Consider the following 17027-nt stretch of genomic DNA (forward strand, 5'->3'; position numbering starts at 1 on the left):
GGATTGACTTGGGTCATTGTATTGAATAGAGTAGCCAAGTCTTTCACAGGCAATCATCATTACAACATTGCTGTTGTTGTGCACTTCACTTTATATCATTTCATATAGGTCTTGCCTTGTCTTTTCTGAAATCACCCATCCTTTCTTATAGCACAGTAATACTCCACCACAATCATATGCCACAACTTGTTCAGCCCTTCCCCAATTGATGGGCATCCCCTCAATTTCTAATTTTTTGCCACCACAAAAAGAGTTACTATGAATATTTTTGTACATATAGGTCCTTTTCCTTTTCCTTTGATCTCTTTGGAGTAAGACCTAGTAGTGGTATTGTTGGATTGAAGGGAATGAACAATTTTATAGTTCTTTGGGCTTAGTTCTGAATTGTTCTCCAGAATGTTTAGACCAGTTCACAACTCTACCAACAATGTATCAATGTACCTGTTCTCCCTCATTTTCTCCAGCATTTGTCATTTCTGATAGGTATGATCAGAGTTGTTTTAATTTGCCTTTTTCTAATAGTGATTTAGAGAATTTTTTTTCATTTAACTCTAGATAGCTTTGACTTCTTCTGAAAACTTCCTGTTCAAATCCTTTGACCACTTATCAATTTGGGGAATTACTCTTATTTTTATAAATTTGACTCAGTTTCCTATATATTTGAAAATGAGACCAGAAAAAAACTTGTTGTAAAAATTTTTATATTGGTTCATTGTCTGTGGTACCTTTTAGCAAAATGTAGTTTATCTGATTAGCTCTTTTAATTAGGTCTCTTTTTGCTTTTGCCTTGTCTGAGATCATGATTGCTACCCCTGCCTTGTTTACTTCAGGTAAAGCATAATAGATTCTGCCCTCTTTTTAAAATTCTGTGTGTGTGTATTTCTGCTCCAATTGTATTTCATTAAACTACATATTGTTGGGTTCTGGTTTTTCATCCATTCTGCTATCTGCTTCCATTTTATGAGTGAGGTTATCCCATTCACATTCACAGTTATTTATTTCCTATCCATCTTATTTTCTTCTGTATATCCTTCTCCCTCTCTTTTTATCCTATCCCTCTTCAAAAGTTTGTTTTTCTTCTGACCACTGCTTCTCTCAATCTACCCTCCCTTTTATCACATCTCCTCATATCTTTTATGTCCTCCCCCTCCTATTTCCCTATTGAGTAAGAAAGATTTATACACACAATTGAGTGTTTGTATATACTTTTCCCTCTTTGTACCAAATCTGATGAGAATGAGGTTTAAGCATTGCCTGTCTCCCCACCCTCCACAATTTCCCCCTCCTTTATTAAATCTCTTCCTTGATTGCCTCTTTTATGTGAGAACATTTCTCCCATTCTACCTCTCCCTTTCCCCCTTTCCCAGTGCATCCCTCTTTCTCATCCCTTCAATTTTTTTTTTGAGATCATTCCAACACAACCGACTTATATTCATGGTGTCTATCTATTTAGACTCCTTCTAACTGCTGCAAAAATGATAAAGTTCTGAGGAGTTATCTGTACCATCTTCTCGTATAGGAACGTAAACAGTTTAACCTTATTGAATCCCTTATGATTTCTCTTTCCTACTTATCTTTTTATGCTTCTCTTGAGTCTTATGTTTGAATGTCACATTTTCTATTCAGCTCTTGTCCTTTCATCAGGAATGCTTGAAAGTTCTATATTTCATTAAATATCCATTCCCCTCTGAAGAATTATATTCAGCTTTACTGGACAGGTTATTCTTGGTTGTAATCCTAGTCCCTTTTCCTTCTGGAATATCGATAGCAAGCCCTCCACTCCTTTAATGTGGAAGTCGCTAAATCTTGTATGATTCTGAATGTGGCACCATGATATTTGAATTCTTTCTTTCTGGCTGCTTGCAATATTTTCTCTTTGGCCTGGGAGCTCTGGAATTTGGCTATAATATTCTTAGGAGTTTTCATTTTGGGATCTCTTTCAGGAAGTGATCAGTAGATTCAAATTCTATTTTACCCTTTCGAGATATCAGGGCCGTTTTCCTCGATAATTTCTTGAAATATGATGTGTAGGCTCTTTTTTTGATCATAGATTTCAGGTAGTCCAATAATTCTTGAATTATCTCTCCTCTATCTGTTTTACAGGTCATTTATTAAGAGATATTTCACATTTTCTTCTAGTTTTTAATTTTTTAAATGTTGTTTTATTGTTTCTCGATGTCTCATGGAGTCATTAGCTTCTACTTGCCCAATTATAATTTTTAAGGAATTATTTTCTTCAGTGAGCTGTTGTACCTCTTTTTCTATCTGGCCAATTCTATTTTTTAAGGAGTTCTTATCTTCAGCGAATTTTTGTACCTCTTTTACCATAAGGTCAATTTTGTTTTTTGAAGTGTTATTTTCTTTAGTATTTTTTGTGCTTCTTTTACTAAGCTGTTAATTCTTTTTCCGCTATTTTCTTGTATCACTCTCATTTCTTTTCCCATACCTCTCCCTGGATCACACCACCTTGGAAGAACCAAAAATTTGCAGGACTGCTCCCTCTCCCCCGCCCCACCCCCCAACTAGCTCTGAAAACAACAGGACAAAAAAGCCTAAAGCTTGGAATTGTAGTAGCTTTTTATGGTCAAGTTCTTTTTTTCTTTAATTTATAGTCTATTTCTTGACTTTGAACTTTATGTTAAAGTCGGACTCTGCTCACCTAGGAGCAAGGAAGCATTGTTCCAAGCTTTAGGGTTTTTTATGCTGCTTTTTTCAGAGCTAGTTCTGGGAGTCTGTAAATTTTTGGTTCTTTCAAGGTGATGTGATCCAAGGAGAGGTGTGGTCACTGCTTTCCTCATTTGAGCTCTGGTCTTAACCGGGGGAAGAGACCTTGCTTGCCTGTAGCTACAAGCACTAGTGCTCCTCTCTGCCCTAGAACTGTGACCCAGAACTGCTTATGGGTAATAGTTACCAATCAGTGCCAGCTACACCCAATGCCAGCATAGTCACCTGTAATCTTTCTGACCAATTGTCTAACCCACCCCACCCCTTACTGTCTCTGGGTTGAGAGCTCTGAAAGCTGCTGCGACAGCTGTTGCAGCTACCTTCTAAGCCTACCACTGGTGTTGTCAGTGTGGCCGGTACCCCTCCCAGAGTCATAGACCTTTCCTGCTGACATTCTTAGTTGTTTTAGGTTGGAAAAATGTCTCACTCAGGCTTCTTGTTGGCTCTGCTGATCCAAAATTTGATTGAAGAGTTATTTTAAAGTTGTTTGGAGGGGAATGATGGTAGAGTTCAGCTGGGTTGTTGCTTGTATTCTGCCATCTTGGCTCCATCATTATGCCAAATTCACTTTTGATGAGATCTAAGATGAATCTGTATCGTAACAAATTCCATCTTATATTATAGCAAGATCCATATTAGAATACACATTGTAATATATATAATATATACATTTATATATATTACAACATTACAATGGTAAGGGCATGTCCCAGTGTGGAAGCTCCTTCCCTCTGTGTGTGTGTGTGTGTGTGTGTGTGTATATAAACATATACTATATATAAATATAGTATATATATAATATGCACTATAAGTAATTTCTGTAATTAATATACTTGTTTTTGGAGAGGGTAAATTTCCTGCTCATTATCAGTATCATCATCATCATCATTATTATTTTTAGTAACCACAGACACAGCATGTACTTATTTATTGGACTGTTTTGCTCAGAAATTCAAATTCAATTGAACAAATATTTAATATATTAAATTCAAAATTTGATTCAACAAATATTTATTCAGTTCCTACTATGTGTGAGCCACTGTGCTAAATACTAGAGAGATATTCCAATGGATTTCTGATCATATTGATAAGGCTGTTTATTTCCTTTCACAATGCAGAACATAATCCTTCCATGGCTATTGATCCTATATGACTAGGTGGTTTTCCTTAGTCACACATATCTGATCACATCACTGACCCACACATAAGCTCTAGTGGCTCCCTATTGCTTCTAGTGCCTCTTTATGTGCACGTTGTCTCTTCAGTTAGATTGTAAGCTCCTTGAAGGGAAGGACTACTTCATTTTCATTTTTTTCTTTGTATTCTCAGCAACTAGTATAGTACCTAGAGCCTAGGAAGGACCTAGGACCCTTCTAGGTCCTTGGGTGTGGCCTTTTGATTAAGTCCAAGTTTTACAGAACAAATCCATTTATTAAAGGGATTTGTTTTGTAAAGTTTGGATTCAGTCAAAGAGCTGCACTTGAGGACCTAGAGGGCCAAATGAGGCCTTGAGGCTGTAGGTTCCCTACCCCTGGCCTAGACTGTGCATAGACTGTAGTAAATGCATGTTTATTGATTGACCAACTATAAACTCTTGTTTAGCTTTTAAAGCCTATCACAACTTGGTCTCAACCTACCTTTTCAGCCTCATTCTGTATTATTTCTATTTCCACAATAGTCTATCCAAATTGGCTTGTCATTCATTCCATATGACACTCCATTTCCTGCCTTTGCACTAGAATGTCCTCCCTCTTCAAAGAATTCATTTCCTTCAAGGCTCAGCTCATACACTACCTTCTACAATGAAGCCTTTCCTCATCTCCCAAATGATAGTGCCTCCCTTCCCTTAAATAAGTTGTCTTTATTTTGTACATGTGCAAATTCTCTCCTCCTAAAGAGGGAGGGGACTTGGCTTTGGAACATAAGCTTCTTTCCAGTATGGATTGTTTCCTTAGTGTTTCTTTTTATTCCTATCCCTGGTGCAGTGCCTGGAAATACTAGGGCATATCAGATACTTATTGATCATCTAATTCCTTATTTGCACTGTTATACCTGGCTTCGCCTACAATGTGCTTCTCTATTACCCTTTGAAAGATCCTCTAATTCAATTCTTCACAACCCTACATTCAGGGGCATTCTGGAGCCAGCAGATTGTTAAATTTGCATGCTACAAACCAGGATTTATTGTTTGATTGATTGTTGAGACTTAAGAAAATACAGATTAAACTTAAAAGTGTCCTGGGCACTTTTTTTTGGAAGAGCTGGTTGTTAAACATTTAACAACACAGCCTCATTTACATTCTACTAGGGAAAAATAGCTTGTACATAGACATTCATCATATGGCAGGTGTAAAATACATATCTATACAAAGTGATCCAGGAAGACACAAGGAAGGAGAAATGGTCTGGCATAATGGAAAGAGCCCATTTTGGAGTTAGGAAGATCTGGGTTCAAGTGTCATCTTTGACGCCTATGGGCTGTGTGACTCCAGGCAAATTCCAACCTCTTAGTGCTTCAGGCTGTCCCTGTTCGTGGATTACAGAGCACTGGGAAGTGCTGTTACCATTGTAATCACAGGCATGGACTAAAGAAAAGAAACTTTGTGGAGGGAGAGAACCCTGGGAGTCAGGGGTGAGCACAGTTTGATTTAGATCAGAAGACTAAATGTATTGTTTTTAACTTGAGTCATGGTGTTCTAAAAATGCTTGCGTCAAAGAGAATAAAATTGACTTGGGGTATCTATTAGTAATTCAAAAATAATCTTTATTATAATTTATGTGATCATGAGAGTAATGAATACAAATGCCACAAAACTAGAAGCCCCTCCCCACCAAAAAAGCCAGTCAGTACAAAAAGGTCTGGAATCATCAGCTCATGCAGTAGACATAATATAAAAAAACCCCAAAACCTCAAAACAGCTTTTAACATTATGCTTTTACTTTCCATAAGAACCATCTCATCCTTTAAACAAGTAAACATATTAGACTATACAAATGTATCTTTTCAATAAAGGATATATATATATGTGGTATTTATAAATTTACAAATATATACATCATTATAACATTCACAGTTGAAACAGTGATTTACCAGGAAGTCTGGCAAACAATTTCCATTTTTAAATGAAATGCTTTTTTAAAACTATATTAAAAATTTGTTGAGTTAAACTGACATCTAAACAGAGTACTGTACCAAGTGTCTACAGTACAGTTTGGATCTTGGAGCTTTAATTACACTCATGAGTATTCCTTTTAATACTTTAAGGACTGATGAAATACCTTGGCATATCCTACTTTTCATACTTTTAGGGAGACAAGACTGTCATTACTTAATATAATCTGCTTTAACCATCTCACACTAACTGAGCACCCTGATTTAGCAGTAAACATAGCAAGTTGCTGTCTCACACCTACAGTGAAGCTGCCTCTGGATACAGACATAGATGAGGTATCTCTGGATGGTGGGTATCTTGCCTTGACCTTGCTTCATAAACCCTATGAGGGTCAAAGACACCCTACCATCCTTCCCCCTACTTTCGTCCCGGAGCCAAGGATCTCTGCCAGCCCCCCAAGCACATCCCACATCACAAGCACCCTTCTGATTTTAGTTCCGGCATATGCTAGTGACAAAACACCCCAGAATATACTTGGAAGAGTGAAACATCTCCTTCTTCTTGATCCAAAAGCAAATTAATTTTGAAATTTTCTTAAGTTAATTGAATATATATACATATGAGTGGGTATAACTTTAATTTGTAGGTCTTAGATAACAACTTGACTTTTCAGTAGAACAGACATTAAATTTGCAAATTATTGAGGAGCAGTGGGGTGACTGAAAAAAGGAAGTAAAAGATTATACGGACATTCAAAAATTAAGTTGATAAGCTAACATCCCGCTCAGCTTTCAGGCTAATCTATTTGTGGAAGTCCTTTTGGTGCTCTTCTGAAGGACATTAGATAGCCAAGGGGGTAATTCAACCCTGAGTCCATTATGGAGAGAAGACCACGAAGAAGCTGACATTTATTACAGCTTGTAGTAAAAAACAAAACAAAACAAAACCCCCTCTTGTTCAGTTAGTCCCTACTTACTGAGTCCACTTTTCCTTTGTTGAGATAAAGAGTGACGTGAATATTTCAAGCCTACAGGAAAACTTCCAGTAAAAAAATACAATGCATGTAAAAAGTGGAGATGCCCATCTTTAAAATACCATCTATGCCAGATGAGACTGAATTATACTGGGTGTTGCCAGGAGCCATCAACAATACAGTCTACCCACTCAGAGGCCTGCCCTACCGTTAGGTAAAGGAAAAAAGTGACAGAAATTGACTAGAATTTGTACCCTAAATATCAAGTCTCTATACTTCTTCGATAGGATTCCTCCATTGCTTCGTCTTCCCCAGCTAAATGACAGCACCATCCTAGGCAGGAAGGCCGGATGCCATGGCCCTTAAACATCAGGCAGAGTGTTAGTAAGTCGTTAGAAAGCAGTAGCAACTTCATTTCCATAACGACCTCCAATCTTCACACAGTCTCGAGGAAATTGATCCAGCTGCTCATACGCCAGCCGCCCATCTTCTCCTGGATACAAAACACTGAGTGTGAATTACTACACATGAGGCCTTCAATTTTCTCCAACAAAAGAATTTCTCACCAAGGTTGCTTAGAGATAGATTTGCTATAGGTTGGCATGCTAGTTTAAATGAGGGAAAAAGTTAAAAAAAAACACAGTCTTTTTATTATGGTCCTTGGAGGGCAGCTAGGTGGGCACAGTAGATAGAAGGCTGGGCCTGGAATCAGGCAGACCTGAATTCAAATCTGGCCTCAGACACTTACTAGCTGTGGGACCCTGGGCAAGTCACATACCCTGTTTGCCTTAGTTTCTTCATCTATAAAATGAGCTGAGAAGGAAATGGCAAACCACTCCAGTATCTTTGCCAAGAGAATTTCAAATGAGATCATGAAGAGTCAGACACAAATGAAAAATGACTGAATGATAACAAAGATGTTAGACAAGCCTTTTCCAGTTAATATTTGCAACTAAACATTATTTGGCAGGGGCGGGGCAAATGTGTAACTCTGATTGGGTTCTGCAAATATTCAAATCTGAAAAGATGCCAGGGTTCCCTCATTACCACCATCCAACACCCAAATATTTACTATTATTTGGGTATTTATTAAAATAAGATGAAAATGAATGTTGTATTTTCTGAGGAGGCCTCCTGAGGAATCTCTGGCCAGGAATTACTCAGGTATGCCACATTTTGTATACAATAGAGCAGGGAAGTAATCACATAAATTCATCTTTTAGAATGAAGTTCAACATTTAAAATGTCCTGGGGATCATTTAACGCAGGGATTCTTAATCTTTTTTGTGTCATAAATCCCCTTTGACAGTCTGGTGAAGCCTGTGGACCCCTCTCAGAGTCATGTTTTTAAATGTCCTAGACACTTATTAGCAGCCTGACTCTGAGTATGTCAATTAACCTTTCTCAGTCTCAGTTTCTTAATTCTGAAGTAGGGATAATAATAGAAGGGTTGCTGTGAGGATGAAACGAGCTAACATTTGTAAAGCACTCTGTAAGCTTTGAAGTGCTACATAAATGCTCGCTCTCATTATTCATAATTATCATATATAGAATTACAAAGGAAACTAATTATATTAAAATATAGTTAACAAAAATGTTTTTAAAAATAACAAGTTCATGGACCCCAGATCAAGAAACTCTGATTTCAGGGAACCCTGCAGTGGATATTTTTGTATAGTGAAAAAGCCACGTGTAGAAAACGTTTCTGTTGTTCATTTGTTTCAGTCGTGTTTGACTTTGTGGTTTTCTTGGCAAAGATACTGGGGTGGTTTGCCATTTCCTTCACCAGGTCATTTTATAGATAAGGAAACTGAGGCAAACAGGGATAAGTGACTTGCCCAGGGTCACACAGCTAGTAAGTGTCAGGCCAGATTTGAACTCAGGAAGATGAGTCTTCCTGCTCATTCTCTAATTTACCTGTTTGATTAAGGGGGATTTTTGTGCACTGGTTTTTCTTAAAGCAAAACACACATGAATCATAGAAGCCCTGGATTCTTTTTGTTTTGTTGGTTGTCTCTGATATGCTGTCTCTTTTGCAGTTAATATTTTTACTGCTGTGTCCTTACATATGGTAATTTGAGTGTCTGAGAGAAAAATTGACAAGCTCTTTTGTGAATGACAGGAAGATATGATAAGTTGATGGGGAGAAACTGGATTTGAATGGATAGCAATTATTAGGAGTTAAGGTGAAGCAGCCGTGGCCTGCTACTCTTGGAATGGCTATTTTTCTAGCAAATCTTAGTTTGTCTTTAACAAAGGTAAGTTTCCATATTTTTATTTCTTTAGTGTTGGGAATCTCTAGCATGGAAACTCTTCCACTATGCAGACCAATAACCTGTCTAGCTTTTAGTCCTAGAAAAGTTGTCTGGGGCCATGAGAGCCCAAGTGATTGGCACAGGGCCACCTAGCTAATGTGAAGGAGGAGAGACTTACTCCAGGTCTTCCTAAATTGGAGGCCAGCCCTCTCTATCCACTATTCCATCCTGCCTCTTTAGCTAATACACACAACATATAAAATAAAAGCATCTCCAGCAATTTATTGAATGTCAGTTTTACTTTCATTACTATTCTAAAATGCTTCTTGAGGTCAAACTAATGCCACAGGGAATTTCCAGGGAATTAAAGGCACAAGAAATCCTCACCTTATCTTTCAAACAAAGAAATACTGGCTCACTTTTCAGTTATTATAAAAGAATATGCTCAGTGGCTGTAATGGCAAGCAAAGTGGGACTTTTTGTTGTCTTTTGTTTTGGAGTGCTTTTCAGCACTAAGGTAATCAAGTGCCTTTGATTGGGTCTTGCCTTTGTTTGTAGGAAGGCCTACACCTTTCTGCTAGTTAGGTCACAAGAGGAGAGAAGCCCTCCAGAGGTGTAAAACCCTTAAGAGGTGTAAAACCCTCAAGAGGTGTGAAGCATTCTGACCTTGAAGAAGTGTATATATACTTAGAGGTTAGCATTTTGTTTGGGGCTCACTCATTGGAAGAGTGTTGATATGGAGACTCTGGTTAAGGAGCCCTCCGGCTTTGAAAACCCAGATGTTGGTGCTTCTTTCCCTGGTAACTATGTATGTATAACTTTGGTCAGACAGTTAGAAGCCTGTCTGTTGATTTGTGTTATTTGCTCTGTTTATATTTTCTCTGTTTGTAATTTCTGTTTGTGTTTTCTCTGAAGGTCAGGGTGCTGACTTTTTCCCCTGAACTAAGTGAATGATATATGTATGTTTGATTAAAGTGAGATTGTAAACCCCTTAAAGTTGCTTTCCTTAGAAAAGCTGATCAAAGAACCTGTGCTAGCAGCCCTTCTGTGTGCTCTTGTTGTTGGTCTTTCAGCCCCACAGCAGCTGCTAGCAACATTGTTGTTATAGTAGCAGAAGGCACCATTAAGCCAGGGTGAGAAAAAACATACGTATAAGAATGAATAGAAGATTGACTTGACTATTATGATGTACTCCACCAGGTCCCCCCATGGATTGTTAAGCTACTGGAGTCAAAGTAGGATGGCTTCTTTCCAAGTCATACCATTGGCCAAGATTATATCTGTGAGCTTCTGCTCAGTACAATGTTCTTAGGTTTTGTCATTGTACCTTAGTAGTGAATTTGCTTTTTGCTAATAAATACATCTTCTTACAGTGAAAGAACTGCTCTTTCCTCAATAGGAAAGAAAATTTAAAAAAAGAAATATGCAATCATCTCTTTTATTATGCTGTGTTATGGAACTGTTTGTTTTATTCCATAAATTAAAAATAAAATAAACTTTTAAAAAAGTAAACAAAGTCAGAAACCTGCTAAACTCAAACTTTAAGAAGTAAAGTGATTAGCTAATTATATGTATAATTTAGTTTTTTCCCCTCAAATTAAAAGCCACTTTTATCTGATGTAAGTAGACCTTAGGGAGATAGAAGCTAGCCGGGTAGGCAAGAGTTAATCAAAGATTCTGAATCGAGCAGAGGCAACTGCATTTTTAGGGTCTCTAGAGGCTTTCTCCATGTTGGTGGTCTACATAGGTTCCTTCATGGGTATCATGAGTATCATGGTCTAATCTTCCTCTCTTCTTCTTGGATTCTGAGCCCTGGATTTCTGAACTTGTAACATGACCTCCATTCCTTCTTTCTATCTCTGTTTGGCAGTTGGATGCTAGCATGAGACAGCTAGGTGGTATAGTGGATGAAATCCTTGACCTGGAATCAGGAAGACCAGAGTTCAGATCTGGTCTCAGATACTTACTAGCTGTCTAAGTGATTCTGGACAAGTCATTTAGCCTCTTTTCTGCCTTAGTTTTCTCAACTGCAAAATGGGGATAAAAATTGTACCTATCTCCCAGGATGGTTGAGAGGACCAAATGAGATATTATTAGGCATTGTGCTAAGTGCTTTTTACAAACATTATCTCATTTGAACCTCATAACAACCAGGGAAGTAGATCTTATTCACATTTTACAGTTGAGGAAATCAAGGTAAACAGAGGTTAACTGACTTGTCCAGGTTACCCAGCGTCTGAGGCTAGGTTTGAACAGGTAGCACTGGCCCTGGAGTCAGGAGGACCCAAGTTCAAATCCAACCCCAGACACTTACTAGCTATGTGACCCTGGGCAAATCACTTAATCCTGTTTGCCTCAGTTCTTCATCTATAAAAATGAGCTGGAGAAGGAAATGGCAAAACAGTTCAATATCTTTGCCAAGAAAACCTCAAATGGGATCATGAAGAGTCAGACACAACTGAAAGACCTCAACAACAACAAACTCCTGACTCCAGACCCAACACTGTATCTAGCTGCCTCTAGGTGGGAGATGGAGAACAAAAGAATTTTGTTGTTCAGTCAAAGATTCTGGAGTGGTTTGCCATTTCCTTCTCCAGCTCATTTTAAAGATTTAAAGAATTGAAGCAAACAGAGTTAAGTGACTTGCCCAGGGTCACACAGCTCATAAGTGTTTGAGGCTGGATGTGAACTCAGGAAGATGAGTCTTCTTGATTCCAAGCCCAGTGCTCTATCCACTGTGCCACCTGTAATGTATAGGAAGATGTTTCCTGTCCGTTAATAGGCTAATGTGACCACATATATTCAATCATGATGTTTTGCTGCTTTAAAACTCCAGCTCACAGCTGTGATACATCCTGAGTCTCATGAAGCTCTTTTGGGGAGGAACTTACTTAAAGGGAAAGCTTGATTATGGGGAGGCTTGCTTGAAGGCTTTCACACCTTTTGGTAATTAGGCACTGAAGCATGAGGGTTGTGATGGCTTCTGGCTATATATATATTCTGAGGTTGGCATTTTGCTTCAGGGCTCATTCATTGGAAGGATGTTCATGTGATTTGGCCAGAAGAGATTCTAGGTTGCTGTTAAGGAGCCCCCGGCTTTGAAAACCCAGATGTTGGTGCTTCTCTCTCTGGTAACTATATATGTATTGCTTTGGTCAGACAGTTAGAAGCCCTGTCTGTTGATCTGTGCTTGTAATTGATGCTTAATTAAAGTAAGACTGTTGACCCCTTTAAAAGCTATTTTTTCATTTAAAAGCAGATCAAAGAACTTGTGCTAGCAGGTCATCCTGGGTATGCTAGGGTGCTTGCTGTTACAGTGTCCGAAGAAAAGAATACTCAATAATTTAAATCATTTCCTTAATTTTCCACATCACTGTACAAGTACAGAAACAACCTACATTTAAAAAAAAAGATGTATCACCACAACAAATGGCATGAATATAATTTCTTAGAAACTCACCAAGAGAGAGCAGTGTTTCAGATGCCACATTTCTGATCTCTTCATTATCAGACCGGCACAGACTTACCAGCATCTTAATACTTTCAGTAGCCTATAAAATGGCAAAAAGAGAGCTTTTGGAAAACTTCTGGCTTAAGAATTCTGGCATCTAGAGCAGAAGATACTGCCATCCTACTAGAGAATCCAATTCAACAAACATTTAAATACTTACTATGTACTAGCCCCTGTAGTAGGGACTAGGGATATCATATACATGGAAGTAAATGCAACATATATGCAAAATAATAGGAAATAATTTCAAGAGGGAGAGATTGTTAATAACCAGGGGGATCAGGAAAAAAGCTTCAGGTTGGGGTGGCAGTGCAGCTTGTAGGTGCCTGCATCTCATCTTATATATACATATATATATATGTATATATATATGTATATATAAACATACATATATATGTATATATAAACATACTTTCTCTTTAAGCCCCACTTCATAAGGTGTAGTTAATGATGAAAAGGACAGAAAAATATTTTTTTTAAAAGAAGATATTAATATTATCCAAGGGTATGAGATATTGCCTATGTTTTAGAGGAATGTTGTGATTTATTACATTTGTAGAAAAAGAACTTCATTTTAACACAAATTGCTAAAATATGTATACAAAGAAACTCAATTTTTAGATGGGATTTGGACAGTTTTGTAGAGAAAATGATCCGGGGAATAGATTTGAACGCTCAGATTTCTTTGGAAACAAGGTTGTATGATGCTGAGCTTGTGTGAGAGCAATTTAATTTTATAAAAGGGCAGACAAAAATCTTTCATTTCCTAAAAACCTGAGAAATGTGTGTATAAGGAGAAACACAGTTTCCAGGGCACCAAAGAGATGGAGGACTTTTTGGGGAGATATCAGAATTAAAAGCATGATTTTAATTCTCCTAAAATCTCTGCTAATTTGTGCATACATGTCATGACTTAAGAGAATAAAAATAAGAAAATGAAAAATCACAAACATTTGGAAATGGATAATATTTTTTTAAAAAGGACCATCAGTATAATAAGGGAAATTTTGGGAATTGTGTCTTTTTATGTACAAGGTGAGTTACTGAAAGGGTGGGGTGGATATTCTCATGTAAGTCTTGGAAGGGGACAGTATACAAACAAGCATCATGCAAGGCAAGAGTAGAAGAGTAAAATGAACTTACAAACTCCCCTATGTGAGAAGTTTGATTCTAGGCAGCTGGGTGGTGAATACATGCATAGAATGTTAGACTTGGAGGCCAGGAAGTCAGGAAATTCTGAGTTTGAATCCTGACTGTGTGATCCTGACCCAGTCACTTTCTGCCTTGATTTCCTTATCTATAAAATGAGGATAAGATCACCTACCCTTCAGGGTTGTGGAAAGGATAAAAATGAGATAATATATGTAAAGCACTTTGCAAACCTTAAAGCACTATAATAAATGTTAGGTATTACTACTACTACCAGAGAAAAATATACTATATTTTCAAAAATAAACTATAATACTATATAAAAATCAATTAGGGGTTCTTTTAACCAGTGATTAGGTTTTATCACTAATAGCTAAAAGCTTGCATTTATATGGTGCTTAAGGTTTGTAAAGTGCTTTACAAATATCTCGTTTAATGCTCACAACACCCCATAAAGTAGATGCTATTATTTCCACCTTTCAGTAAGATTTAAAAAAAAATTTTTTTTGGGCAGGGCAATTGGGGTTAAGTGACTTGCCCAAGGTCACACAGCTAGTACATGTGTCAAGTGTCTGAGGCTAGATTTGAACTCAGGTCCTCCTGACTCCAGGGCCGGTGCTGTACTCACTGAACCACCTAGCTGCCCCAAGATTTTGTTTAAGATAAAAAAAAAAACCATGGAGATGGTATATGAAGTCCTTAGGAAATTTTCCCAACAGTTAAATAATGGAAAGGTTGGCCAGAGGAGGTTGTAGACTCCCTGAATATAGATTCTGATCTGGCTGAGATGACCACAGTTGTACTTAAAGATGATTTGATGAATTATAACAGTGATTCACTGAAATTCTTTCAGACAGTTGTCTCTTGTAGTTTCAAAAATTAAATTCTCTGTATTTTGATTTCTGAAATTAGCAACTTATTTATACTATCAACTGTGTCTTTCAAAGACAGCCACATTTCTCATATATTTGTTGTGACTGTTTTATAGCGGCAAGCAGGAATGGGTTGATATCTGTAGAATCTATGGCCCTTTTGGGGAAGTTGACTCTGTGGAACAGACATTTGAGAGCTACTAAACTGGACGATGGGCAGCTAGGTGGCACAGTTGATAGAGTTCTGAGCTTGGAGTCAGGAAGACTTATCTTCCTGAGTTCAAATCTGGCCTCAGACATTTACTAGCTGTGTGACCCCAGATAAGTCACTTAACCCTGTTTGCTTCAGCTTACCTTGAAGAAGGAAATGGCAAACCCCTCCAGTATCTCTGCCAAGAAAACCCCAAATAGGGTCATGGAGAGTCAGACGTGATTGAAAAACAACTTAACAACAAAACTAGATGATCTCTTGGTCATGATTTTGTGATGAAAAGAAAGCTGTGGGTTGGATTGTTTACTGTCCACAGTTGAGTAGGCTTAGTTGAGCAGAGATTGGTGTCGATGAGGCTGTGATCACGGGGGTAATCATTTTGATTATTTCAGTAGTATTTATTGTTCTAATTCGAGACCTCAGAGGGCAAACCTTCTGGCCAGGAGCCTTGTGAATATGGGTCATTGGTAACATGGAAGAGCCAAGTGGGAGAATGTAGACAGAATAGTACAAATTTATTAGTATTACTGGAAAAAGCTCAATGATAAGGGACCACTGTCATCACTTCCATGTAGAAAGGTAGCACATTTCATTCACTTGCTACTCTGATATCCTAAAGCTAAGAGGTTTAGGGTTTTTTGGGGGGTTGGAGGGTGGGGGAGGCAATGGGATGAACACAGAGGGTTTTTAAATGGGTGGAGGGGTTGGGTGGGGGCGGTGACCAGAGAGACGCATTTAGAAGACTACAGGGCAATGCAGAGAACTGTGGGGAATGGTTTGAGCTGGGGAGAAACCAGAGACAGAGTGAAGAGTTAAAAGGCTAATTTCCTAGCTCAGGCAAGTCACTTAACTTTGGTGTCTCTCAGTTTTCTCAACTATAAAATGGGAATAGTAACAGCACCTATCCCTATTAAAAGAATCAAATGAGATAATATTTGTAAAGCACTTATCACAGTGCCCGGCACATAGTAGGCAATTAATAAATAAATACTTGTTCCATTCTGTTTCCTCCTTCTATCTCCTGGCTTAAAGACTCAGCCTTAAAACTCATCTTCTATAAGAGGCTTCTCCTGGTCTACCGGCCCTCTTGCCCCTTACTCTGCCCTCTCCCCACCCCTCCAATTCCTCACTGCTAAAGCCTTCCTCTCAGATTACTTTCTGTCTACTCTGTATATAGCTTGTATGTACATAATTGTTTGCATTTCATAGTCCTCGTTAGATTGTGAGGTCCTTGAAAGCAAGCTCGTTGTTTTTTTTTATTTTCCTTGTATGCCCAGAGTTTAGCATAGTTCCTTGCACAGAGTAAGCCCTTATAAATAAATGCTTGTTGACTGAGTCAACCAATTTCGAATTATTAAATATTCTGAATTGTCAAAGGAATGCTGGTCCTGGGACTTACCTCGAGGCTTTTCAGTGCCATGCATGCTGCTTTCTGAAGGTGGAGGTTTGTCTCTGTCAGTGCCTCACAGTAGTACAGTAAAGCCTGCAGAAAGAAAAGGACACATGGGAAAAATGTCAAGCAAGTTATTTTTGTGCGTAGTCAAAGAAGTGTGTGTTATCTGGATTCCTTGGGGTGGGCTCCAATCTCAATGATCTGGATGTTCCCTCCAGGGCAATGTGGAGACTAGTGCGGGGAATGGTTTCAGTCTGTTATATTTGCCCATCCTATTGTGAATCTTGTCTGTAGCTGCTCTTAAATTCCTCAGAGTCCATCGAATGCACCAAAGGCCTTTCTCGCTTTTTCCTGAGACTGAGCTTGAGACAGTGGCATACTCTAGCCTTCTTCCTGTCATCCCTTGCCCATTTTAGACATAATTTCACCCTGGTCTTGGTTTGTTTTGAAGTGACAAGTGAGTTTTAAAGTCAATTATGTCATTACAGAATGTCTCTGTGACATACACAGAATTTTTTTAGCAAATGGGACCCTTAATCACCTCCTTAATTTTGCAGATGAGGAACATGAGGCCCACAGGAGTCAAATGATGTGTCAAAGCTCGCCAAAGTAATCAGTAGCAGAGTGAGCATGAAAACCCAGGTGTCTGGACTTCTAAGACAGGCCCTTTCCCCATTACCCCATTTTGCCTCATTTGGCCTGATGCCTCTCTAGCAGGAAGAATCCATGAGTCAAGAAGTTGTTCGTTTTAGGCCTAATTTCACCTTGGTCTTGGATTGTATTGAGGTTAGTGACAAGTGAATTTGCAAGTCAATTATGTCACTGC

The 17027-nt window shown here is 38.3% G+C and overlaps 1 protein-coding gene across 3 annotated transcripts in view; it reads right to left on the minus strand.

Moving 5' to 3' along the window:
* Positions 1–5467: 5467 nt before the first annotated feature.
* RIPOR2 (RHO family interacting cell polarization regulator 2) overlaps positions 5468–17027 on the minus strand; it is a 126079-nt gene continuing 114519 nt past the window's right edge. For 2 of the 3 annotated variants that reach the window (XM_036735700.1, XM_036735715.1), the window contains exons 20-22: positions 16208–16291; positions 12526–12616; positions 5468–7303 (exon numbers count right to left, since the gene is read on the minus strand). In XM_036735700.1, the coding sequence (XP_036591595.1) occupies positions 7203–7303; positions 12526–12616; positions 16208–16291 (276 nt within the window). In that variant the 3' untranslated portion in view covers positions 5468–7202. The remainder of the gene's footprint in view (positions 7304–12525; positions 12617–16207; positions 16292–17027) is intronic. The other variant, XM_036735707.1, reaches the window with a different exon arrangement.

This window comes from Trichosurus vulpecula, chromosome 1, assembly GCF_011100635.1.
Source record: "Trichosurus vulpecula isolate mTriVul1 chromosome 1, mTriVul1.pri, whole genome shotgun sequence".
NCBI classification, from domain to species: domain Eukaryota; kingdom Metazoa; phylum Chordata; class Mammalia; order Diprotodontia; family Phalangeridae; genus Trichosurus; species Trichosurus vulpecula.